Source organism: Eschscholzia californica, unplaced genomic scaffold (genome assembly GCF_041429995.1).
Source record: "Eschscholzia californica isolate CP2 unplaced genomic scaffold, dmEscCali1.0.p SCAF_5, whole genome shotgun sequence".
Classification (NCBI taxonomy): Eukaryota; Viridiplantae; Streptophyta; class Magnoliopsida; order Ranunculales; family Papaveraceae; genus Eschscholzia; species Eschscholzia californica.
In genome coordinates, this window is record NW_028238472.1 from 18,923,732 (window position 1) to 18,951,659 (window position 27,928).

The 27,928-nt window shown below is 37.8% G+C and overlaps 1 protein-coding gene and 2 long non-coding RNA genes across 5 annotated transcripts; all 3 read right to left on the reverse strand.

Moving 5' to 3' along the window:
• Positions 1-11,450: 11,450 nt before the first annotated feature.
• Positions 11,451-12,177, reverse strand: LOC147537647 (uncharacterized). Its single transcript, XR_015225155.1, has 2 exons — positions 11,893-12,177; positions 11,451-11,782 (listed from the first exon to the last, which is right to left on the reverse strand). It is a non-coding gene; the product is annotated as an uncharacterized LOC147537647 (long non-coding RNA).
• Positions 12,178-13,838: 1,661 nt separating this feature from the next.
• On the reverse strand, positions 13,839-26,577 carry LOC147537648 (uncharacterized). Of its 3 annotated transcripts, XR_015225152.1 has the most exons (10): positions 26,443-26,577; positions 26,036-26,151; positions 25,621-25,680; positions 25,407-25,482; positions 25,100-25,305; positions 18,355-18,569; positions 17,683-18,043; positions 17,334-17,552; positions 14,669-15,685; positions 13,839-14,258 (listed from the first exon to the last, which is right to left on the reverse strand). It is a non-coding gene; the product is annotated as an uncharacterized LOC147537648 (long non-coding RNA). The 3 variants fall into 3 exon arrangements; XR_015225153.1 differs by lacking the exons at positions 13,839-14,258; positions 14,669-15,685; positions 17,334-17,552; positions 17,683-18,043; positions 18,355-18,569 and adding exons at positions 20,002-20,054; positions 24,785-24,871 and having other exon boundaries at positions 26,443-26,576; XR_015225154.1 differs by lacking the exons at positions 13,839-14,258; positions 14,669-15,685; positions 17,334-17,552; positions 17,683-18,043; positions 18,355-18,569 and adding an exon at positions 20,011-20,054 and having other exon boundaries at positions 26,443-26,576.
• LOC147537649 (uncharacterized) lies at positions 22,745-24,229 on the reverse strand. The gene has a single exon (XM_086639952.1). The coding sequence runs from the start codon at positions 24,227-24,229 to the stop codon at positions 22,745-22,747; it is 1,485 nt and encodes a 494-aa protein (XP_086496078.1).
• Positions 26,578-27,928: the final 1,351 nt, after the last annotated feature.

Genomic DNA, 27,928 nt, shown 5'->3' on the forward strand with positions numbered 1-27,928 from the left:
AAAAACAAGTATCGTAAAATTCCTTCATCAGGTATTTTTAAGACCGGATGTGCGGCTCGGTAAAGCTCAAGGGAATCACATACTTGACTAAAAGAAGTAAAGATCCAAGAGGGAGCAGAAGCAGTAATGTTAGGGATGCTGAAAGGGGTCGAAGTCTTCTTTTAGACACTAATCTAGCTTAGAACTTAATTTTGTTCTTCTAGAAAGATCTGATGTTTTAAACCAGTGGTAAAATTAACTGAAGGTTAACATTAATAATGGCTGATATCAAGAGATTCAAACTCATTAACTTCAGCATCGTCAATTGGGTCTTAAGGACTAATTGACAAAGTCACCCTTTTCAAAAGGGCATGGAGACTAGTAATCTATTAGGACTCATACGATGTTATGCAGACCTATAAGTTTACTTGCAGAAGCTAACGAGAGAAACTTCAATACGTACTCTGAAAACTTCAATACGTACTCTGAAAACTTCGTGAAGTATGGAAACATACAAATCATAAAGTGTAAGTCGGAATGTTTGAAAGGTTCAAACAAAGTACAAACCGAAGAAAAGAATCACTTTGACAAGAGAGTTTAAGCCATCCAATTGGAGTGGTGAAAACTTGAGTCAAACACTTGATAACCATCAAAGGAGTTGAGAAACCGTTTTCCAACTTGCTCCATAGAACACATCTGAGGGATGGTGGATTCAGTGGGAGTAATCGAACACTGCTATGCATGTTCGATCAATGATGGGTTTAAGCCAAGTCTTCCGAATATTTTGGGATATATTCTACAAACGATTATTTCTCACACATTTACCAAAATCCGTCTAAAAGCCAAATATTGTGTAAAAGTGTTTTACGAGGATACAAAAACTAGCTAAAAGACTGACGCAATTTCTTCAGAAGAAATTTGGTCTTTTTCCACAAACAATCAAGAGAACAAAGTGTTTGTTGCTCATGATAGTATTCTTATAGTAATTAGCATACCTAATCTTCTGGGAGAAAAGTACTAATTATTACAAGAATAAGTGGGAGAAAAGTACAAGTCGAATTAATTCGACCATGAGAAAAATCATGAAGAGTCATGAAGAACAATCATGAAAATTGTACAGGCCGATTAAGTTCGACCAAGAGCAACAAAACTGTTGAAAGACAGTAAATCGCGGTTCCTCGGAAATGGTAAAGATGTGATCTTAAAAACCTACTGCACAAAAGCGAATAACCTTCGCAGGAGAACTCTCAAACGAATGAGAATACTCCAAATTGTTCTTCAAAAGCCCTAAAGGTCAAGAGTAAAATCTCAAAGATTCAGAAGATAAAGGTTATTTTTGAAGACCTGCGCAGAGACGGAAAACTGACTCTAGATTTTGGCTAGAAGCCGAAATCATCATGGAATCCACATCTCATCAAGACATGTAGCTTGATAATTTAAGTCAACGGAAGACCAAAATTAGTTTTCTAGAATAGAAAACTGAGAAGGATGGAAACGTTCGAGTTTCCCAAAACTAGACAAGAGGAATCAAATTCCTCCAACCCAGTTATGTCCATACGCATGCTTCAGGAATCCACCGACAGATTATAGCAAGCAAGAGTCGGAATCTTCGATTCACAGAGGCAATCAAAATAGTTTTGATTCTTGAGGAATGAAGTAATTCTTGAATCACGAAATTTCAAGAAGGTAAGTGGGAGTAACAAACCTTCCGGGTCTGTATGCAGAGTACATACAAAAGATTGAGTGCGGCATAAGATGTTGTATAACAGTAACGAACTGACTCAATAAAAGGACCACACACAAGGATAAACTGCCAATTTTGGGCATCTAAGATCTGTAAACATAGATCAAATAGATGATAGGATTAGAAAGACTCAGTACACTGAGACGCTTGAAATCCAAAACCAAAAATCTGAGACTCGAAAAAGTCTAAAAGAATTTCGACGTAAAAACTCACGACAGAGAGCGTTGCAAGACTCGAAGTCTAAAAGACACCAAGGAAGCAAGCAAGCATGAGAGTGACATTTATGTCAATCATGTTGGACATGATTAGCATTTAAATATCCAAATTCGGATTGAAAACCGAAAAACTACTTAGAAACATCCTAGAAGGCTAAAGAATGAAGTAGTACAAAAGTTGAACATGTCACCATAGCGAACTTCCAGACATGGAAGGAAAGTAGGCTAAAAGTGTTTAAGCCGGAAACTGTTGCAAATACTACACAAAGAATTAAAAGCCTTAACTTTAGTAAAAATTACTAGAAATTATGAAGGTTGAAGAAAGCAATCTTCAAATTAATTGATAATTAGCAAAGTTTAAACAGACTACGTCCGTAGTCAAAACTAAACTGTCACCTAAGACAAAGTATGAGATTCATACACAAGTCTAAGGCATGAAGTATATTTTGAATAAACCTCGACAAGTAAAACTGAGTAGGTAAAAGGAATTTTACGAAAGAGGCACGGATTTACAAACTCTCGTTATCGGAAATAAGTTGATTATTTCACAGTCGTCTAATTAGTATTTAAACGATAGTCCACCGATAATAATACATTCCGAATAGGTTTGTCAAATACGTGATTTGATAAATGAAACCCTATCAAGTGAACTTGGAATATTTATTATCATCTCCCTGGTCCAGGTCGTTACATGGACAACAACGACCAAGGAAGACTAGCACGTGAGATCGACCATATAGCGCAGTTTCATGGGCTATTGAATAAAAGTATTCGAGTCGACTACGTGGATGTGTAAAAGGTTTATACATTGGATAACCCTTAAATGAGAAGTACATCACTCGTGATGAACGTCAATACTTCTCATAAAGACAAGATTGGAGAGATTCCTAAAAACATGAGTACTCCACTCATCTTATGTAAGGAATGTCCGACTTTGGTTCCGTTAAACGCCGCGCCGTAAAAGGAGGTTATAAAGGCAGATATTGGGAAGGACAGGATAGACATGAAGTTAAGTGGGAGTGCAAGAATGGATTGTGTCATCGTAATCACATTAGGTACAAAGTGTCTCAAGGCCACTTGATGAGTAGCAACTGAAAAATGCGTGGCCGCGCTCAAACGAATTAAACGTTAATCGTTTGTCTTTACAGTTGTACTCGGATATCAAGAAAGTCTGAATGACGTGACGTATCAGATGGGATACTAATTGACACGGGAATCGAGCATTACACTTGTTCTAAGTCCAAGTGGGAGTTTGGAGGTATGAAAGAGATGTCCTTCGACCAAGATTGCAATGCGAGCAATTTGTCGGCTAGGACAATTGATAGAGAAGATCATCAAGTCCGGTTGATTTAGGGGTCATGGAGTTTAAGCTAGAAACCAACCACGATCGTCGAATTACGAAGTAATTCGCGGCGAACTTCGACCGGATCCTACAACGGGTTACACATAAGAGTGCCAATTTGATCAAGGATATGACTAGTGGGAGTGAGATATATTAATGGGAGTGTCCCATAAACATATCTCATAGGCCTAAAGAGAAATTAGGCAAAGATAGTACAAAAAGCCCAAAAATAGAATTTTGGGCCTAAACGGATTCGGGTACTTTTAGGGCTCGGATTGGGCTGATTTTTGGAGGGACGATTCCTTATGTTATGAAAATTAAATCTGCCAATTTTGGCTGGGTTTAGACGTCATCTCCTTAGGGAATTGAGAAAATATCAACTAGTTGTTATTTTCGACAATTTCCTTGAATCTTATTCTAAAGGGTCTTTTAGGAAACCTAATTGGAGGTCGATTCTTATTAGGGTTCTATATAAAGACTCTTAGGGCAGAGAATAAGGTGTGGAATTCTCTCTAAGCTTTCTTACTCTACCACATCAAGTAGAGAGGAGAAAGTGAGCTAATTCCCAACTATCTATCTAGTCAAAGAAGAAGGTCTTCTCTCCAACCACCATTGGTGTGCTAGCTAAAAACAAGGTGGGAGATCAAATTGAATGCTCGTGTCCCAAGTAGAGGAGCTACTTTTGAAGCTCTTGGTCTTCTCAAAAGCAATTGGAAAGGTTCGAGAGAAAAACTAGCGATTAAGGTAATCATCAAACTAGTTTTATTTACTTAGCATTATTGGTTTATGCATGTAATCCTGGTGATACTAATGTTAGACATATGATGTCTTTATCCGCTATAAACATTGTAGAAGGGTGTAAATCCCAACAACCCTTGTGTTAGCGCCGACCCCATACGTGTCACAAATGCAGTCTTAGGAATGTCTTCTTCTCAAACCCGTAACTGATGATACCCTAATCTCAAGTCAATCTTTGAAAACCACTTGGATCCTCTCAGTTGATCGAAGAAGACATCGATCCTCCGTAAAGGGTACTTATTCCTCACAGTAACCTTATTCAACTCCCTATAACCAATACACAACCTCATCGACCCGTCTTTCTTTTTAACAAAAAGCATAGGCACACCCCACGGGGAGCTACTCTGGCATATGAAACCCAAGTCAAGTAATTGTTGAATCTGGTCCTTGAGCTCACATAGTTTAATTTGAGCCATTCGGTAATGAGTTCTAGCTATCGGTGCAGTACCCGGTTCCAACTCTATGCAGAAGTCAACCTCTCTGCGCGGTGGCAACCCTGGTATATCGCTAAACACCCCATGGTACTCACATACCACATCAATCATCTCTAGTGTCTTACCCATTATGGGATGCTCTATCAGTTCCACGTTACCCAAGTGCATCTCCCTCATCTGTCTCGTAAGTCCAGACACAACCAACACCTCTTCACTCGGAAGAGAAAATGTGACCGTCTTAGCAAAACAGTCCACAAGTGCATGATATGAAGCAAGCCAATCCATGCCTAGGATGACATCGTAGTAAACTAACTGAAGTACAAAGAGGTCCAAAGCAAACTCTCGTTCACCTAACTTAATAATGCACCCCCGACAAATGTGGTCTATCACTATAGACCCACCCCAAGGTGACGACACAACAAAAGGGCTCACACATCGATCTAACACAATAGGCAAAGTGCGTACAAAAGAAGTAGAAATAAATGTACCCATGGCACCAGGATCAAATAATACTCTTCTCAGATTACTATGAATAAGAAATGTACCTTCAAGCACCTCAGCAGGTACTTCAACATCTCCAGGAACTACGGCATTCAGCTGCAGCTGCTGACACCGTCCCTGCAACCTCCTTTGTTGATTATGATCATGTTGTCGCCCTTGATTACCAGTTTGAGTCTCATTCTTCTTAGGACAATCAACTGCTCTATGACACTGCCCATGACAAGTGTAGCAAGTTCCCTGGAAAGCTCTTTGTCTTCCCCAGTTGCCATTCAGTGGTTCTGGTTGTCCACTAGTTGCTACCACTGCTTTATCATCTCGATCTGTACGAGGCCTCTTGCCATCACGCTTTCCATGATAGTGGTCACTTCGATTCTTACCACCGTTCTTGTTGTTATTACCACTCCATTTCTGGTTATGTCCCATTTCTCCCTTGACACTCCTCTGCTTCCTCATCTCTTGAATGTAGTCATCTTGTGCCTTAGCACATGTCACAACTTTCTGATAAGTGTCAAAACTAGGTTGCCCAATGATTTGTCTCGCAATGTTAGGGATAAAACCATTCACAAACCTCTCAATCTTATCCTGTTCAGCAGGGATCAAGTGAGTTGCAAACAATGACAGTCGATGAAACTCCTGCTCATACTCTAAGACTGTCTGATTCTCTACTTTCTGTTGTGTTGAATATGGAAAGTAATTTGCCTTGAATAAATCCTTAACTGTGTCCATGTCATAGCCATAGGATCTACGAACCGAGCCTCTATATCCCACCAAGAAGCGGCATTTCCTTCCAACTGAAACACTGCCATTCTCTGCTTATACACATCTGAGTACTCGAGATTCTGCAAAATCTTATCCATCTTCTGGCACCATGCATGTGCTCCTAAAGGTCCCGCGGTTCCATGAAATACAGGAGGCCCCATCTTCTTGAAATGGTGATAATGCTGCACCCAAGTCATCTCAGTCGGTGGTCTCTGATTCACCACATGTACCACAGGACCTCCTGTTTCCCGTGTTGGAACCTGAACCCGATCTCGCTCCCGCATTTTAGCCTCCGCTGCAATGTTAATCAAATCTTGCAATACAACTGCGTCAATGGTCACCGTTGCCCCTCTATTCGGATTTTGAACTAGAGTTGCACTGCTCTCAGCTTGCGCCGTTGTACCCACAGTTTCTGTTGATTCTCTATCCTCAGCAAAGAATCTTCGACCTATCGCCCTACCTGCACCTCGGCATGTCCCCCTGCCTACACCTCGGCCTGTACCTCGGCCTCGGATGCGAGCACTACGACGTCCCCTACAAATAACTCCATCTCCATCCATGAATCTAATGAAGAGAAGAATAAGGAGATAAACTAAAATAATGTCACGCACAACAACCAAGAAAAGACTAAAGTGTCACTACTGCTTCTAACTGTCTTATAGCCTTAGACACAATCCCTAGGATTTATGAACCTAGAGCTCTGATACCACTTTGTAACACCTCAAATCCAGATTTCCACGTCGGCCGCCATGAAACCTAAACTTAAGGCATTTCTCCGCAGAACAGTAAACATATACGATATACTCATCAAGGAGACAAATAGTATCGAACATGAAGCTCAAAAAGTAACAATAAATCATCTAATAAAACTTTACTAAGTTTCTCAAAACTCACATGATGTCTCTAAATCATCGACTCATGTCGGACAAGATCAAACAAAAACAATACCAAGTATTTAAGAGATACAACTCCAAATAACTACCTAAAGAAAAAAAGAAAACCACTAAAGAAACTCCTCCAAGGCTAACTATGACTCAAGCAGGTGGCACTTCCCGATTCCCTTGTCCTGAAAAATAAAAGGTTGGGTCAGACCCCAACAAGTAGATTTCGAAACCTCTAAAGCCTCAATAGAAAGATTCAAGAGCTACCTAGACAACCACATAACATGTTAAGATGTCCAAGTATAGTATCCGAGTTGTGACCATCAGAAATACACTATACCACATACGTAACAAACAACCAAAAGCGACATGACGAGTTGGTGTCCACCTTATGTAAGAGTGTGGTCCACAAGGTTACCCTTGTGTTAGCGCCGACCCCATGCGCTCCATACCTATATCACATCCGGTAGAGAGGGTCGAAACAACCACAAAACTCTCACAACCCTCCACCAACTCCATCACATCACACACATATAATAACATCACACCACAGCATACATAAATCAAAATCATATTCGTTAGTATATTACGACATACGAGTTTCATATTTATAATGTTTGCAAGTAATGAATCAATGATAATATAGCCTCAAATTCTCATATCATGTTGTGTTATAGCACATGTTCATGTATCTATGTAAAGAGTATTGTCCAATAGTGAGATGCATCTAATTATAAGAGTTATATACTAAAATCATGGAAAAAGAAAGAGGTTTAGCCCTAAATATCATTGTAATACATGAATCTAGCATGAAAATGTAAATGAAGATTGTATGGTTCATCAAGGATGTCATTATAGTAAATATCCTCAAAATCTAACACGTAGATGAGATTCAACGTGACCTAAAAATAAGTTTGTAGGAATATAAATCTACTACTTCTAGTATATATATTTGTGTCAAGGACCCTAATCTATGTTCAAGTAATACTAAATTCTAGGGTTTGTAGTTTCATCTAATTTGTCTAGGTTTATCTATAAAAATGGCTATTCAAGCCCTAGAGAGATAGAAATCTACCTTAACCAAAGCAATATAAGCCACACACCAAGAACAACAAAGAAAAGAATCACCAAGCTCCAAGCTCCAAGCTCTTCTTCCTTAGTCCTTCTCTTGCCCTAGTTTATCTCACAAGAACCCAAAATCCCTCTCTCTAACACTAATGGCTACAACAAGAAAAGAAAGAGGTGAAAAAAATAGAAACTCAAAAGTGAGTGAAGGGATTAGGGGTTAAAAGGGTTGGAAACTTGAAGCAATAATGGGAGGGAAGGAAATCACTTTCCCACTTTCTCACTCTAGAAAAGTCCAATACCCCTCATATGCTTAAACTCACGGTTGAAGAAGGCAAATGGGAAGGAAAAGAATGAGGGGGGTAGGGTTTTAGGAATTAAAAAGGCATGATGCTAAAGGCACCCCCAAAAATAATGGATAAGGACACTACACGAACGTCACAAGCGAATCCTCATTGCTCCCTAGTTTGTTTATCCTTCATCATAAAACACTTAAATGTCTTAGAGTATCGAGTTTCGTATGAAAAAATTATTCCGTAAACTTTTCAGTAAGAAACTAATGGGGTATTTACTTGAAATGAAAAATGATTTTCGTTTACAGGTCTATCCGCGGATTTTCAAAATGTATTCAACACAGATCATGTTGTGTCTAGAGCTTCTACTATTTCATTAAGGGAACACATTCCTCGAGAGCCTGCTAACTCAAATAATTCAACCCCAAATTCGGAGAACAATATAGTCGAAGAGGGTTCTCAATTTGAAAACGTCCCATCATAAAACGATACAATCGGTGAGGATCAAAATGTCCCAGTTGATGAAGATCTTTCTGTGCTTCAAACGACATCTTTATGCGAACCTTCGGCTACTGACAGCCAGCTGGTGAGTTATATATGCACAAGTTTGTTAATATTTCATTATCTTTTCTTAGTTCAACTAGGTTATGACCCTAAGATTATTCAACTTCCAGGACCTATCTTTTCTATATGTTGATACTGTACCAACGGGTAAGCCAAAAGTGAAGTGTTTATTACTCCAACTAAACTTAGTTTTCTATATATATATACTAGACATAACCCCGCCCTACGGGCGGGGGAATGCCCTTTACGAAATCTGAAGAAGTAAACATACAAAAACAATCTAAAAAGTCTTAAAAAAATTTAACTAACAATTATTTAACCAAGTAATGACCTAAATAAAAACAAATCGTTACGTTGGCCAAAAGTTAGATTTGCAAACATAATAAACAATAATGTAAAATACTGTATGAGCAATATTCGCGTAAATTGAAAATAATTTTCACTTGTAGAAAAATTTAAAGAAATTTGAATTGAAACGCCCCTTCAATCAAGAAAGATATGAAGGTTTAAAGACATAGCATTATGCCTAAAATCTTCACCATTTTGTCAACGTTCGTTTAAAAATCTTCACAATTATACAATACAATTCTTGTGGAAGTCAGATACTTGTGAATATATTTGATCGTTGTTGTTCTATTGATATCCTGTAGTGTTTCTCTTCTGTTGTGACTTCTTTATATCTTACAACTGGGTTGTAGTTTCCCCGAGATTTTCTACCAACTGTTCCCCAACCCTTGTAGTTCACCTTGCATGACCAACGGTTTCGGCATATACGATTTCGCTTATGCGCCAGAAAACCGTAGAGAAAGAGGATAACTTATGATTTGGTGATGTTAACTTTATTCGTTATTATTATTCAAAAGATAACTTCAACACTCAATTGTGGATCATGACACCACGTTCGCATGATTAGATGTTAAACCAACGTAGTTATTGTCAAACAATTTCATTTCTAATTAAACAGAAAGGATGAAACATAAAACAAAAAAATGCATCCGACATAATTAAAAATAATTTGACCATTTTTTTTTCTCTCTCTCTCCTTAACCGTCCCTCTCTCTCTCCATAACCGTCCCTCTCTTTTTTCTTCTAGATCCGAGTTTGTTCTTCCGGCGAAGGGGCTTCCCTTCGTCGGATCCCCTTTTTCTCTCGATGTTTGTAAGTCTTCCCTCCATTAGTAGTGTCGAGATCATAGTTGAATCATCGGTGGAAGTGAAACGATGTCTTCAAGGATATTGTAATGCTCTTATAAAAAAAGGATATTGAAATGCTTTGATCTGCAAGGAGTCTACAGGTAAGGTTAATTAGTGGAGGTTTGAGAATGTTTAATGAATCCTTTCCATGAATTCTCATTGTCACTAGTGATCGTTTGGTTCGGACCTAGAGTATGTGCAATAGAAGTAACCGTATTAATGGAGATTAGATTGAATGGAAGTCCAAGAAATTGGAGCCAACATTCACAGTAGTCCATCATAGTCCATCATCGACTCTTTTGTTTATTTGTTGGAGATACAACTTTCAATACTTAAAAGATCATCACGGATTATCCATGGGGTTCATTGTTTTTCCGGTCACCGGATTTCTTTCTTTGATTCTAAATAAAGATTATGTTTCTTTGTTGGTCTTTAGGGCCTGTTTTGTTGGTCTTTAGGATCTTTTTTGTTGGTCTTTAGGATCTTTTTTGTTATTTTTGTATTTATCTCAGACTGAGTGTATGATCTTGGCAACCATTGAGAGTTTCTTCAACAACTCACAGCAGAAGGTGAAAGAAGCAACGGTTTTAAAACTACCCACAGATGGTTAGTGGTGACTGCAACAGAAGTAGCCCACAAGTTAGTCCAGGCAGCTCTAGATGCACCCCAAGTGTGCATAATTCGACTTGTTTGTCCGATTTGGTTGTGTCTTTGATTTCAACTTCATGATGTAATTCTCATTAGTCTTTTGGCCTATTTATGAAGTTTGATTCCAAAAAAAAAATAATAATAATAATAATTTGACCTTTTTTAAAATGTCAGGTTACCTAAAAATATAATCATTAATTTTTGTTAGAATATCATCTCCCTCCACAAATATAAATATACAAACTTTGAGGTAGTTATATTTGTCTCAATGAATTTAAAGCTTAAAGACCCAAATGACTTTATCGAAAAATGGGGTTAAGGGGGAAATCAGATTGAAGATAATATTTACAACAAACATACAACCTAACTGCCAATTCTCCGATCTGATAGTATTTAACCCAACATAGCCCTTAGCATTTGTTGGAAGAAGTTTCAACGAAAAATGGCAGAAACCTTCTGCTAAAGCGTCAAAGATTCCAAACGTCTTTGTTCTTGCAATTTTTCTTCAAGATTCTCAACCTGAACAAAATAGAAAACAGTGAAAATGGCCAAACTATGGTCTTACAAAAATATAAAAAATATAGTTTTTAGCCAAAATAAGACTATCTTTCTGTAAAGGAGACATGCAAGTTTCTTTCATTTCTCTTGAATGTCATTAACTTGCCCAAGTACTTTCTCCCACTGGTTTTCACCTCAATTTTCGAATGAGGCTGCCTTTCAGTTTCTTTTACCTTTTTCTTGTTGGTTTTATACAACTGATACTTTGTTCGTTTGGCCTTAATTCTTCTCTTGGTTAATCAAGCGTCACAAAAATTATGAAAAAGAGAAAATTAACACGGTTTAACACAAAATATAAATGAAATTCTTGTGATATTTAAGACATAACGTGCACCTAAATTGCTTTGGTTAAGTTAGAATGTGAAATCCTAGAACTTGAATCTTCTAGGAGATTGATTGTGAAACTGAGAGCTAGAGGGATCGAGATAGAGAACGAGAGAGAACGAGAGAGAAAGAGATAGTAGCCGAGAGAGAGATACAATTAACTCTTTGTTGTATTGATTAAGTTATACAATATGGGTATATATATAGATGTACAAGAGGATGAATCCTAGTGGAAATACAATACAATCAGATAAGTATTACAAGTTGGTGAAGATTGTCTCTTTGACCCTTGAGTCTTGATGTGGGAGGATTCTTGTGTGGTCGGTTTGCATGGGGCCTTCATGTGTGCATGGGGATACATGGCCAAACGCTAGCGGGTCGGGTCCATGACCTCTATTACATAGTCTTACAAAATTGAGAAACATAACCTTGTTGTTTCGATCCTTCAGCTTTGAAAGCAGCTTACTTAAAAGAATTATTTTACCTATATACAACATTGAGAAAACACCAACTTGTCATGAATCAATCAGGAGGTTAAAAAAAATAAAACATAGATATCAAAGAACAATAAGCATTACAGAAGAAATAACATACTTGTACTCGTAATAAGATGATCCCTAGTAGTGTAAGGAGGACCAAGTTCAGGTCCTCGAAATAGGCATGGATGATTGTAACATTTTCAGAGTTGCACTGCTATGTTCAGCAAATGCTTACGCTCTCTAGCAGTGTTAACAACTTCTAAATCCTCCTACAAGAAAGCACGATAAACTTCACGAACAATGGAGACATGCCTACTTTAAGTATTGTATCTTTCGTTAAGGCAACCCTCTCTATACATCAGATTTCAACCTTTATAGTAGAAAGGGCGAAGGTGCTACAAAGCCCAGAGATGAAAAGGTTCTTGAATAAAACGCAATGAATTAATGCAACACTAAGAGAAGAAAAAATGAGAAGCTTACCAGGTGATGTTTTGACCAACCTTTTGCTGGTCATTTTCACAAGACAATAGAAACCATTCCTCACATGTTTAAGCAGAAAAAAACATCTTTGGAGGAAGAAAATTAAGGAGCGACCAATGATCATGTAGATTGTTATGGACAAATATGATATCAAGTACATTGAGTTCCATGAGAAGAATTTCTGACAAAAGGATTTCAACCATCACACATCTATTGTTAGTTTATAACCTCTTGGAAAACTTGGAAAACTCTTTTCCTATATAAACACAATAGTTCCACACATAAAATAAGAGAAGGATTATATTCTTATTTGAACCAAGAAGGCTCAGACAGAAGAACAGAAAAGGGATGAACACATTGTAGAAATGAAAGAATGTTTTATATGACTCAAAGTAATGTTATGCTTTCATGAAAATTTGAACCTGGAAATGGAGAAACCCATTTCTTGTTTAATAGAGTTGAGTAATGAAATGTACTGACCTAAGACGATTGTCCTTCGAATAATCAGAATTCTACATCTTTTACTGAGCCTTTTTGACCGAGATAAATCAGTCGCCGAGTGCTTAATTTCATGCCATGCATCTTTAGCATGAACTGACCTACAAAAACAGGTTGTTATTACTTATTGGTTCTCCGTACTCGATGAATGTAAACCAGCTATCTTACCAAAGAAGATTTCATAAAAAGAAATTCTCAGTTGTAAATTCTTCCGTTCATGGTCTTATTAATAATAAAATCATGCCATATGGAACTTACTTGATCAATTGAGAAAATCATAGGAACATCTTTAACCAATGATAATTTTGTCCTTAACTGGTCACACCAATAGTAGCATACATATGAGAAATTTTTGTTGGAATCAATTCATAAAAAGTGGAATCTTCAGGTATGATTGTCGAGTCAACCCCTTTTAATTATTCGTCACTGACACTCTCTCCCAATGGAATAGGATCAGGGGTTTGAAGAAGTAATTGTCTTAGGCGATAAATTAGAAACATTATGAACGGTAAGTACTAAAAGAGTTTGTAATTCCTCTCTAAACCTTCATTATATTGACCACCAAGATACTCTGTGGAGTTCCAAAAGCTCCAACTTATGTTATTTTTATCCAAAGCTCAAAGATTTACATTCTTATTCCAAGTTATCAATTGGATTTTCTGCTCATCTACTCTTTCATGGCACAAGAAAATTATCTATGCCTCTATGATATTAACCACTCAAACAACCCAAAATCATCTACCCTACATTTTAAATATCTTTTGCCTAAAAATAAAAGTATCGAACCCATAAATCTAGCATTTGAAAGAAACCCCTAAAATTTCAAAACAAACTAATAAATTTCAAAAGTTAAAAATTAAATCTTCAATAAAGCCCTGTAATCATAATACTGTTAAGGTTCAAAAATGTTGAGTTGAGATGCATAACAGAAACAGTAAAAAAAATCGAAAATGAACCTAGATAAAATAGCTTGTACCGACATCAACAAGAACTTTACTGGCATTACCAGAGTTCCAGTACATAGAGACTTGCAGTAAGTTGAACAAATACTTTCATTAGAACCATAATCAAAGTGAAGAAGTAAGTAAGAAGGAAGAAAAATACCTCAATCTGCTGTAATTGGAAGAAAAATACCTCAATCTGTATGTCGAGTTCTCATGACGAATTGAATCACAAATATAAGTAACCTTGGATGAGCACTTAATGAAATCGATTTCAATTTTTCACTAAGCCCGTTGATTGCGAGGGAAGAGGAAAGAAGGTAACGACAGACGTGAAGGAGGTAAGCTACGTCATTTCAATTGAGTTATGCTGAGAATGGTGGAGTTATAGAGGGACTGTGGGTTAAATTTTGAAGCAAGAATGTAATGAAGGTTAATTGGCTCACCGGTACCTGATCTCTTTATCCGATTTAGGCGTTTTCAGAAGCACCCTCTAATAGAGGGCAACCCCAAATGTATCACCTCGTTAAGCATCGGTCTTGCAATACTCAAGGTACCCCACCTGAAAAGAGATCACATTACACGTTTCACATACTATGTCGAACACGTTTTCCTGTAATGAAAAAGTATAATAATACGATTAATAACTCATCTTCTTACTGAGAGATTTGTTTAGAGAATTTCATATTTGGTGAGGAAAATAAACATGAAAGGCATAAGGAGAGTTAGAATTAGAGTATCAAAATATTCATCCTTTCAATACTATAATCAGAATTCGGAATTAGATATAAACAAATGTTTTATTTACCTAAAGTGCACAATAGTTGCTTAATAAATTTTAAAATTCCTCACTTGCATTTTTAGTAATCATCTTTGATATAGCTTCTACATTTGGGGTGAAGAATCTATATAATAAGACAATAGTTAAAACATCTAGACAATAATAAAAATAAGAGAGATGAAATCACTTACTTTTGTTATTTTCCTCATCATCAATAGGTTCATCAGATGCATGAAATTCCACCCTATGAAGCAAACTTTCTTTTCTTCATCATCGATAGGTTCATCATTCCCATCCAGAGCATTTAAAGAAGAATTTATTATTGAACTTTGAAGCACCTAATCAATCCTTCGATGTAAGTTATTGTAAAGGATTTTCAAGGATTGTAGTTAATTTTAACCTTAAGCTAGAGGTAAAACCTCGCGAAGGGAGAGACGATGGAGGGAGGTGGAAGCTGCCTCAAGACAAACAATGTCCGTTTTATTGTCAGAATTGAGAGAGAAAGATAGTTGGGGAGAGAAAGAGAGCAACTGGATTGTTATGGCTTATGGGAAGTGGGAATGGAGAGAGAATTTCCAGTGCTGTAGGGAGACATCAAAGAGCTTAAATGAAACAGCTTTAGATGAGGGTTACTCCAAAACATGTGAATTTGGACAACCACATTTATGTGGACGCATCCTAGTCAGCAGGAAAAAAAGTGGATGCCTGGATTTGAATGAGAAGTGCTTGTCCTAGTCATATTTCTACATGGTTGTCCAGCCCATGAGAGCTATTGCAATGGTTTTTCCTATAGTATCGGGTCATTTTAGTGAGATCTATTGCTTGTTAGAGGGATTGAAAATATAGATGAGAGGGTGAGAAGACTTGTTGTTTGCAACTTCTACAACACACAAACTCATTGGTTGATGCCATAAGGACAACTTTTTCGAGCAGGAAAATCAAACACCGATTTATGCACAATTGTGTGTCCGCTTTCAACAGGGATATGGCTGACAGTCTCAATATCATTATTGCACCATTGGAACTTTTCTTGGAAGAGAAACCAGAGAAGATGGGTTTTGATCTTTCGGATTGAAAACGAACGAAGGACATATCATTAATTATTTGACGCCACTTTTTCGAAACTTGCTTTGATTGGAGCAAAACCTCTGTTGGCAACCGAATAAGACTTCAATGCGTATGTCTTCATTTGGAAATCCATCTGCCATCTGTGAAAATTGAAGATATCAGTCTTAAAATTCCTCTGAGAATAGGTCAAAAGAAAACATAAAGATTTGCGGTCCTTTTACATGTTGGTGTTATCATATATCTAAGTTTGGCATCATGAACGTCTTCAATCGCTTCAATTCCATAAATGCATATATATCTTTACTAATCACATCACCATCTAGAGAGTGCCCTAAGTTTTTACATCCATTCAGGTGATTGTATGTGGGTGTAAGGAGGAATAAAAAATTTCATACTGAACCCCAAGAAAAGGATTAGCTAGACGAAATGGTGTTCAATTGAGTTTACATTCTTCACTTATACTTAATATAGTCGACTACTTAATGACTCGTAGTTATTTTCCAGTCTTGCTTCTTTCTAGCTTCTCTGTTTACCTTCTTCCCCAAAAACATCTACCAGCCGATTAGAAATATAGAGAAGTAATAGCCCTATCCAGAATCTAATTAGGTCAAAAAGTGATTATACCATAGAAATCTACTCTCCATGGACTACATAATAACTTCAGCGTTAAGCTTTAACTTGAGAGTAAAACTCTTCAAATTAGAGTTTGAGAGTAAAACTCTTCAAATCAGAGTTTCATTAAATAAATTTGAAGTTCTTAAGCAAAAAAAAAGAAAATAAGGACTGAATTTTCTAGTCAACTCCTCTAACATGAAGTAATCTTCAATTAATCTATATATAAATACACTCTCTTCTCAAGAAATTTCAGTGAAACTCACTTCATACAAGTTCAAGCATAAAACCCTAAGTCCAAAAGTTTCAAATGAAGTCAAATCAAATACCAATGGAGATTACAATCATAAGAAAGTACTCAAGTAAATAGAAACCAATAGTCTTTTAGAAATCCAATTTCAAATGAACCGAAATGTAAAAATCAAGCAAAAACAAATTTAAGGTCAAATTTATCATATAAACGTCCGAATTTTTTTCGATGAAAAGCTTTAAAACAGCTTCACTTCGGAGATTAACAAACAGATGATTAAGGAATTGAAAGATAGAGCCTAAGAAACCAATAACTCAGTAATGGTGGGGATGAGAGGGAGAAAAAGGATACTAACCCTAGACACGCAGTTGGCAACTGTTGCTGAGAGACATTCTTTTGTGATTTCCTCTGTCTTATGTTTTGTTTTCTTTAAAATTTTGAGTACAAAGAGTGACACTGAGAGAGAAAAGATGGAGAGATATTGCAAAGAATTTGAGGAGTTTAGGAAGTTGAAACAAGCTACTAAAAGAAATTTATGATTGGTATGTCTTAGTCAGATTATGTTTTTGTCCTAGTCATATTATTTTGTATTTATTATGTCCTAGTCACATTGTTCTGTTTTGTATAATAGACTAGGCATAACCCCCGCCCTACGGGCGGGGGAATGCCCTTTATGCAACGCGAAGAAATTACCATACAAACAATCTAAAAACCTTTTTTGGACTATATGTGTGTTTAGGGGTAGTTTTTGGACCATAAACCCATAAATTATTTAGCGTAATTACATTAATGATTATTGAATCAAGTAAGGACCTAAATAAAAACAAACCATTACGTTGACCAACAATTAGATTTGCGAGAAAATCATAAACACAAAGCAATAGTAGAAAAGTTGATCACAAATACTCTTACTTAGATAAACTCACCAAGAAGCTATTCTTTTAGTTTTTCCCTACTTACAAGCTCATAAGAGCCAATGCAACAAGCAATTTTGCTGCTGGGTCGTTCTCTAAGGCCTGATCATAATATCGTTTGGCAAGATGAAGATCTAGCGGAAGCCCTTGACCATGCTCATGCATGTATTCAAGGTTGAACATGGCTTGGGCGTTGGATTCTGACTTAGCATGCTCATAATCCCTCGTACCCTGTAAAATATAAGAAATAACAACAATGATTTTAAAAGAGGGCATAGAAAACTCACAAATCTTTCACCCAACGCTGGTCATAACATCACAATAATAATTCAAGAAGTAGAGTGTAATCAATCATAAATACCATAAGATTTAGAAGTGGAGTTCAAGTACGAACATAGCCGGCCATAGCAATATGCATCCCCAATGAGTAAAGCAGCATGTTCATTACCCTACACTGAAGCTTTCCACCATAATGAATGTGCACATCGATGTCTTTCAGCATCTGTGCAAAGTCCAGTCTCTCCCATACAAATACTGCACTCCTCATACTTGTCAAGAATCCATGCAGCATTACTCTGTGCAACTTCATGCCCTAGTTCTGCCATTCTTGAGTACAGTAAAAATGCTCTTCCCACGTCACCTTTCAAGTACGACTCTAAAGCCCATCTTGACAAGGAACCCCAAGGCCCTCTCTCAGCAACTAAATTGTACAGTGCAGTAGCCTGAAAGAATGGAGAATTGAAGACTAAGTTCAGAAGAACGTTACTGCTTGAGTGCATGTCCAAGGGTAAAAAGAACTGCAAATAAAAAAATATACATTATCCATGCTAATTACCAAATGTAATATTTGAGACTTCCTAAACAACACAAAAAAAATCACAAAAAACAAATCAGAATAAGTTCTCAAGACGGAGGAGATGGCTCGAATATACTGTAACTAAAATATAAAGACCTTGATTAAGTATTCAGTTCTTATAGAGTTATAACCTTTAAGAAAGAACTTTCAGAAGAAATATAAGCCAAGTAAACTTACCATCGAACTGTTCTTCTTAAGCCCTATGTATGTTTGGAACATTTTTGGCAATTGTAAAATTGCCTTGGTTTGACCAGCATTAGCTGCTGTAATGAAATACTTGCATGCCGTCTTCACATCCTTTTTCACACCAATCCCTTTGAGGTATAAGACCCCAGATTATAATGACCATCAGCCTCATCATTATCAACCGCCTTGTCGAAGTAATCTTTCGCCTGTTACAGAAAGAGGTTAGCTACAAATAAGATGAAGAATTTCCATTTTAACGACCAGCTGTCAGAGAAACCAGCAATGGAACAAGTAATCTGTAGAAAATGAATTAAATGTAAAGTTCCTAAATTCGTTTCCTTCAACGTTGATTTCTGTGGTCATAGAATTAAGGAGTTTCGGATAAAAGTAGTAGACCATCCTTATGCATTGAGTGACCCATCTGAAGCACCCGACCGAAAGCTTTATCTGCCTCGGGGTCCTTCATTGCCAAAGAAACATTCATCCATGTGGGAACGATCTTTCTAAGAGATTCCTACACCCATTCGACATAAGAACACAAACAGGACACTCGCGTATACAACTCATAAAGGAGTAATCAGGTTGAAAATATGAACCTTCCCGGCAATGACAGGAGAATTTCCTATTGGGTCAAATTGTCTAACTCAAAGTGAGAAAGAAAATTTTCTTACTCTTCTTTAATTAATGTCTGCCTTTTGAAGCCATTGAACAAACGCCCAAGGTTTTTTAAGGACTATGTAACCCTGAAATTAGAAAACGAGACACGCGAATGATGAATGGCAAGAGAAGCAATAAAATCCCATGCTTAGGGATAACATCCCCGTATACGATTCCAATTCATCAAGTATATCCTGCAAACCACATCCTACTAAAACTCAATTGTAAAGTCTAGTCCTCTTCTAGTCAAGCTGATCTTATAAGGTTCTGTCATGGTGGAAGCGAAGTACAAAGAAATCATACCCTCAGTTCAGTTATTGTCTATATTGGGTACTTTAAGGTTCCGTTGAAATTCGGTGAACAACCTCTACAGACATTTTCTTTCTGAGAAGTTTTACTTCACATTTCTTGATTTAAGGTAGTTTCATAGAAGTCATAAAGTTGAATGTCATAATCCAAAATAAACAAAGACTATCATCTAAAAACTCAAATCCAACATAGGTGATAAATGGATTGGAAAAACCAGCTTATATAAATCATTCAAGTTTATAATTTCATAAACAATGACCACAGTTTCAACAATAATCTCCACAAAACAAATTGAGAAGAATACCCAAACCCTAAATCACTTCAGATTCCACCTATAATTGTTTGCCGGTAAAGTTATATCTGAAATGAATTCATAATCAACAACTAACCAAAAAAACTCACAACCCAAGATGCATAATCTCTGTTAAAATGACAATGAAAGAAAAATTAAACTGAGGAAAACTAAAAAAACCACCAATTTCGATTACCTGATCCATTCCCGAAGGTAAGGGTTGGCCAACAAAAGTGGGAATCTCATCCATATAGTAATTTTCTAAACTCTAACATCTTGAAGATGTTAAAATGACAATGAAAGAAAAATTAAACTGAGGAAAACTAAAAAAACACCCAATTCGATTACTTGATCCATTCCCGAAGGTAAGGGTTGGGTAGAAAAAGTAGGGATCTCATCCAAATAGTTATCAGGTTTTCCATCGTGCAAAATCCTTGTGAACCCACCCATCTCAGAATTAGGTCCATTTTGAAAAATGTATTTGATCAAATTCACAGATAGAACAGAACTGAGATCTCAAGATGAAATGAGAGGATCCTTGCCTCTTCCCCTCTTTGGGTATCCATTATATAATGAAATTACAATCCCATATTTTGGGATGATTACAATAGATATGGCAACAATATAAATTTACAAATCATTACTATAAATATAGATGCCTTATCTATTACACCCCCGCAGTCGAAGCCGGAGGAAGCCGAAGGCTGAGACTGGAGCGAAAGTCTTCAAAGAGTACACGTGGCAGCCCCTTCGTGAATATGTCAGCGATTTGATATCGTGAGGGCACATGAAGAACACGCACTTGACCCTTTTGCACCTTTTCACGAACAAAGTGTATATCAAGTTCTATGTGCTTGGTTCGTTGATGTTGTACTGGGTTACCTGATAGATAAATGGCACTGACGTTGTCGCAATAGACTACAGTGGCGCAGGAAAGAGGGTGTTGAAGCTCTAGCAGTAGGTTTCGCAACCAGCAAACTTCTGCAACAACATTTGCAACACCGCGGTACTCGGCTTCTGAACTGGAACGAGAGATGGTAGCCTGTCTCTTGGAGGACCACGAGATGAGATTGTTGTCGTAGTAAATACAGAAGCCACTAGTGGAACGGCGTGTGTCGGGACAACCAGCCCAATCAGCATCAGTATAAGCTACCAACCGTGGATCCTGAGATGGCCCAAGGGTAAGGCTGAAAGTACTGGTACCCTGAATGTAACGGATGATTCGCTTGAGAGCATTCCAATGGTCAGTCTTAGGAGCATGCATATGGATACATATCTGTTGTACAGCATAGCTAATATCAGGGCGGGTGAAGGTTAAATACTGAAGTGCACCTGCGAGACTACGATACAACGTTGGGTCATGAAAGGCATCACCTGCATGAGACCCGAGTTTACTGTTGGTGTCAACAGGTGTGTGGACAGGCTTGCAAGAAGACATGCCAGCTCGCTCAATAATTTCCTGGGCATAGGCATGTTGTGAGAGAAAGAGGGTATCCTTTTGCGGCTTGACTGAAATACCGAGGAAGAAGCTAAGTGGGCCGAGGTCTTTCATATCATCGACGTAGAGTAACAAATAAGCAACCTGGGATCCCTGGTGAAAAGTAAATAAGGGAGCATCACACTTACTCTGCACAAAGCCCAAAGTGAGAACAAAATCTGTAAACCGTTGGTACCACGCCCGTGGTGCCTGTTTCAACCCATATAAAGACTTCTTGAGTCGGCAGACATGATCAGGAAAGTCTGTGTTACGAAATCCCATAGGCTGATACATATATACAGTCTCATGTAAGTGGCCGTGAAGGAAGGCATTAGTAACGTCCAACTGGTGTATTTGCCAAGACTGAGATAAGGCAATAGAAAGCACCGTACGTATGTGGCCGGCTTAACAACCGGACTGAACGTCTCGCCACAGTCAATACCAACCTGTTGTAGGCGCCCATCACAAACTAACCTCGCCTTATAACGTTCCAAAGACCCATCTGACTTGAACTTGTGTTTAAATAGCCACATGCTTCTGATGACATTCATGTTTGGTAACCTCGGTGTTAATTCTCATGTCTCGTTCTTAATAAGAGCATGGTATTCGTCAGTCATGGCGTTATGCCATTCCGGTATGGACAAGGCCTCGAACGGGTTTTTGGGTAGGGGGATGGTGGTGGAAACATTTAGATTTAGTCGAGCTTGAGGTTTGGTGATGTCATCCATGGCGCGAGTGCACATGGTGCGGGTGGGTGGTTGGGTTTGAACCGTGGTGGTTTGGGTTGGTGTGATCCTGGTATGGTGCTGGGTCGTAGGGATGGGCTGGGTGGTTTGGGCCGAAGAAGGTGATTGTGGTGGTGAGTTGTGGGCTTCAGTGGATGAGGAAGGTGTTGGGTGAGTGTGGGCCGAGGGGTTAGGTGTGACAGATTGGGCCGAGGGGTTTGGATGATCAGTGAGGGCCGGTGGAGTGTGGGATAATGAGTCGACATGGGGCCAAAGGACGGGTGGGAACTCAGATAAAAAATCATAGCTCGGTGGTGGTTGGATGGTGTTGGCAAATGGGAAGGTGGTTTCGTCGAAAGCAACATGCCGGGATATGATAATTTGTTTGGTTTTAAGGTTGAAGCATTTGTAGCCACGGTGGGTGGATGGGTAACCTAAGAAGACACACGGGGTGGACCGTGGGTCGAGTTTGTGGATGGTAGTGTTGGGAGTCAACGGGTAGCAGAAGAAACCGAAGACTCGGAGGTGGTCATAAGAGGGTGTGCGGTGATATAGGATTTCTGTGGGTGTTTTATTTTGTAAGTGTTTGACCGGTAGGATATTGAGAAGATAAGTGACGGTTTCAAGAGCATGGTGCCAAAAGGTATTAGGTAGAGATGCATGGGTGAGAATCGTGCGGATCATGTTATTGATCGTACGAATCATGCGTTCCGCTTTGCCGTTTTGAGATGACGTGTGAGGACATGACCATCGAAAGAGGATACCATGGGAGGAGAAGAAGGTGATGAAAGAAGAATTTATGTATTCGGTGTTTTCATGGGTCGCTCAAATTGAGTTGTTATTTGCTTGTGAAAGTGACAGAAGGTGGTATAAACTTGGGACTTATTTGATAATGGGTAAGTCCACAAAAAATTAGTAACATCATAGTATATAATATCGATGTCCATTAGAACTCAAAATGGGAGAAGTCCATAAATCACTACGAATTAAATCAAACGGATTAAAAATACGAGTAGTAGAGCTAGCAAAGGGTAGTCTAATACTTTTGCGAAGTACACAAGATTGACAAATATTATTATTGAAATTGGAAAAGTTGACGAAATGATTAGACTTTAAAGATTGTAACGGTGCACGCCCAGGGTGTCCAAGACGTTGGTGCCATAGAGAAGAGGAGATAGCAGCAAAGGTGGAGGGAAAGGTGGTGGTTCCGGGGCCGAGCACAAGTGGATAAAGATCACCGTTGCTGTTGCATCGGAGGATAGGGATCCGGCTCTTGTAGTCCTTCACAAGAAAACCAAATGGGTCAAATTCGACAGAGACAGAGTTGTCGGTGGTGAATCTACGAACTGAGATTAAGTTTTTAATCAATTTCGGTGCATAAAGTACATTTTTTAGCACAAGTGGTGGGAAGGGTGGTGATAGGGTTTGGTTACCATGTCCAAGTACCGGGATGGTTGAGCCATCACCAACGATTATTTGTTGTCCCATACTATTATTAGAAAAAGAATCGAAGTTAACAGAGGTATTAGACATATTACCTGTGGCGCCTGTATCCATGTACCCGGTTGGCTCTTGCGTGTTGTTGAGCGACATAGCATGTAGAGCTTGATCAATATCTGTCGGAGTGTAAGCCGTATGATACGATTGTGACGGTTTGGACCCGAGGAGGCCGGCTCCACTGTTGCTGCTGGTATGCCGATTAGTGGATGTTGGGTAAGGGCAGGGAGGTGTGCCCCATGATGAAGGAGACATCTGCTGTTGATGGGCCTGCTGTTGAGGCTGACTAGGCCATGGGCCGTAAGGGCTAGGAGGCCAGAATGAAGGGTAAGGAGCAGCCCAGTAGTTGTAGCCACCTTGGCCTCGTCCGCGACCCCATGATTGTCTGCCTCGCCCACGTCCACGTGAACGTCCACGGCCCCGGCTTCGATCGTACATAGGGTCTGTTGGAGATTGAGAGAAGGTGGGTCGGGTGGTGGTGTTCAAAGCTGTACCAGCTTTCTGTGAGGCATGTAGGGCTTGTTCTGCCTTTTGAGATTCGATCATGCAAAGCTTTGAACGAGCCTTGTAAAACTGAGGTAACGGCTCTTGTCCTTGAAGAATGGTGCCGATGCTTTCGTACTGTTCAGTGAGCCCAGCGATGAGTTGCAACACAAGATCATCATTATTGATCGGGTGGCCGACACTGGCCAATTGGTCAGCCAAAGTCTTGAGTTGTTGACAGTAGGCTGACATGGTTTGAAAGTTTTCAAAACGGGTGTTTGTAAAACGGTGGCGGAGATGAATAGCACGAGCACTCTTGTTATCTTGAAAAAGATTTTCAAGAGTGGTCCATGCTTGGTGGGTTGTTTTATTCTTTCCTGGTTCAATAATGGTGTGAACGAGGTCTTGAGAGATCGTGTCATACATCCATTGAAGAACAATGGAGTCGAGTCTCTCCCAGGCCTCGTCGGTGGATGGGGTTGAGGATGTTGAATGAGGTAAAAGGTGATCATAAACCTGGTAAGCTTTGCAATGGATTTTGAATAATTCTGACTAGGAAGGCCAATGGGCGGTGTCTATCTCAAGTTTGAGAGGGATGAAGTTGGTGATGTTTGAGACAGTGGTGGCTGGGTGTATTTTATCCATGGTGGTCTATTGTGGAAGAAGGGTGAGGAGAGAAGATTCAATAAAGGGTAATAAAGAGGTAAAGAGAGATAGAAGATGAGCAAGGTGGTGGAGATTTAGGGGATGACAGCCACGGAAGAGGAGGCTGGCACCGGATTAGGGTTCCTGGTTTCTCTTGATACCATGAAATGAGAGGATCCTTGCCTCTTCCCCTTTTTGGGTATCCATTATATAATGAAATTACAATCCCATATTTTGGGATGATTACAATAGATAAGGCAACAATATAAAGTTACAAATCATTACTATAAATATAGATGCCTTATCTATTACATGAGTTTTCTTTAAAACTCTGACCTTTTGTTTGAGAAAGTCACTTCCCTATTGATCTTCTTCTCTATCCTTTTTAATTGAACTCTTCCTCTACCCATAATCTTCCTATTACTCTTTAGAGTAGTTCAGGACGTTGAAACAATTTGAAAAGTGGAGGAATTTTTAATCAATTTCATAGTAGAGTAATTAAACTAATGTCCTAATCAGATAAATAATATCCTAGTCACATTATTTTTTTGTCCTAGTTAGATTTTATGTCATTATTATGTCCTAATCAGATTAATAAGACCTTGAAATAATCACTTCAAAATGAGAATCAAATCAAATAAAATTACTTACCTAGTTTCTCTATACTCCAACAGCTTGAAGATGTATAAAAGTATCCTATATGCAGTAGCTGGAGATGGTTGGCATAGACGGAGGTGCGTTCTCACTCTTCTGTTTAAAACTTCTTCAACCTGCTCTTTCTCTCTCTCTCGGGTTGGCAAAGAGACTCAAGAGGATGCTGTGTAAGGCTGACACCATGTCTTCTCAATGTTAGTTTCCTATTTTCAATATTTCGCAAAGAGTGTATGTGAGAGAAGGGTTGGAACTTTTGGGTGGTAATTTTACATCCCAATTTGAAGAGAATAAATGTGAAAGATACCTGATGAATGCAATGATACTTAAATTTACTAAAGGTGGAGCACATGATGAGAATTGGTGCTTAGGTACATAACCACCTACAGTGGAAAAAAAAAACAAAAAACTTATAAGAGAAGAAAAAAAGTTTTCCCAAACAGAAGAAGCTAGCTAAGATTATGAAACACAAAGAGTCAGAGCAAGAAACAAAAAGAAGCAAGCAATAAAAGAACACGAACCAAGAAAACTATGAAGAAGACGAAGCTCTAGATTTCATTAGCTAAGAAGAAGACGCCTTTCTGCCATGATTAGAACTGTTAGCGACCATCATCATCTTTTGAGACGTACCATATATATAAACATGTAAATAGAGATGGATATAAATTTTATATGCAACCCAAAATTGTAATTTTTGAACTACAATTATAACACTTAAAAATCAATCAAAACTAACATATTTCAATTTAATTAATTGCTTGATGCAAAGATCTTCATCCTTCTTTATAAACTTCTTATAAGAAAGACAAAAACAATTACAGAAGCGAAAAACAAATTAAAAAGGGAATAACAAAACAATAGACTTCAAACCTCTTTGAAACATTTTCTCAAACAGTTAGTGTGTAGATAAAGTTTAGTGGTCAAAATCCAACTAACCTGCAGATTTTCAATACCTTGAGACAATCCTTTGATATTTCAAATGCTCAATATTCCCTATCTGTGTAACCAAATATTCAAAATCTCCCACAAAGGACGGCTATATATTCCCTATACTGGAAACAGTGAAATCAGTTCTATACTGCAAACAATGAAATCAGTTCTATACTGCAAACAATGAAATCAAATAAACACAGAAAACTAAACAAATAGTTTGAAATCCAAATTGATTAATCAAAAACTCTCTAATAGGAACTACAAAGAGTTTACTCGCTCATTTGACTTTCTCAACATTAGCCGCATACTATGATTTAACGAACATAGAGTACTCTTCCACCTTACTTCACTATTTCCCAATATTTAACATTCAATATAGGACCAGACAAACGAAATAACGAGTTTCTTACCTCATTTCAGATATAGACTATAGAACAAAAGGGGGGAGCAGAATTGCCCTCAAACCCATCTTTCCTTCTCTTATTCTGTTATCTAAGTAGAAAATAAATTAAGTTCGAAAATAAGGCAGATGTATTTTATCATGTTTTGCTAATGATTTGTGTAGGGACTTTATTTCACCAATAGATCTACCTATTTGTTTAATCAATATCGAATTATCGATAACGGCTAAATCTACGGTCATTAAAAGTTAGTACAGAACTGAAACTCAGATCCAATAGAAGATATTTTTCATAAATCGGTAATCATCGTATCAAACTTTTCCAATTTCAGAAACTCAAACCCAAAATCATAATTTAGTAATAATTATTCATAATAGGATCAACTTTTCACCTTTCATTGATTGTGAACCCTGAACCATTTCTGAATCCAGAATTAATATCTCATCGTCTTCTTACTGTAGAGATAATCATAAAAGAAAGTTTAGATTCAGTGAAAAAGAAACTCTGTAATAGATTTTCCATATTAGTTATGATATCAAAAACTAAAACCCTAAAACAATCAAATTATAGATAAAAACACTGAACAAAAAAGAAAAAAAAACTTTTGTAGGTTGAAATTTGAAAGTGAAGATAGAGAAAGAGACGGGATTTGAGATTATACCTAGACCAGAAACAACAACAATTTGACATCCAGAATTAATATCTCATCGTCTTCTTACTGTAGAGATAATCATAAAAGAAAGTTTAGATTCAGTCAAAAAGAAACTCTGTAATAGATTTTCCATATTAGTAATCATAACTACTTATGATATCAAAAACTAAACCCTAAAACAATCAAATTATAGATAAAAAGACTGAACAAAAAAGAAAAATAAACTTTTGTAGGTTGAAATTTGAAAGTGAAGATAGATAAAGAGACGGGATTTGAGATTATACCTAGACCAGAAACAACAATTTGACATTGAAAAATGATGAGATATCTTACCTTCAATGTTGGCAAAGACACGAGAGAGAAGGGAGAGAGAACGACCTGAAGAAGATGAGAAGAATAAAGTCGTGATGAGAGGTAAAAGGAAAATGGAAGGTTTGGGAGCGGAACGGACATTGGAGCATGGACCGTCGGATTGATCCGATATGTAATATAGATGGCTGGATTTGTTTTTGTCTTAGTCAGACTGCCAAGTCATATTGATTCACGTTAAATTTGTCCTAGTTAGATTTACATTAAGTATGTCCTAGTCACAAGGATCTTATTTGTATAATATATATATATATATATATATAGAAGTTTGATATATACTTGTGATACTGGTAGGGGATGAGCATGATTACAAAGAAGAAATTGAACAAGTAAACGATTTTACTGCTAAGACTAGGTATGCAAATTTAAATCTTAAAAGGAATTTCAGTTTTAAGGATGTTATAAGTATTAACTGAAATATGAATATTATTCATAATTTTTTTTTACGTAAAGGGATTTTGGTCAATATTTGAA

Excerpts from the sequence above, each read along its gene's own strand:
- LOC147537649 (XM_086639952.1), bottom strand. The coding sequence starts at position 24,229 with ATGTATGACACGATCTCTCAAGACCTCGTTCACACCATTATTGAACCA.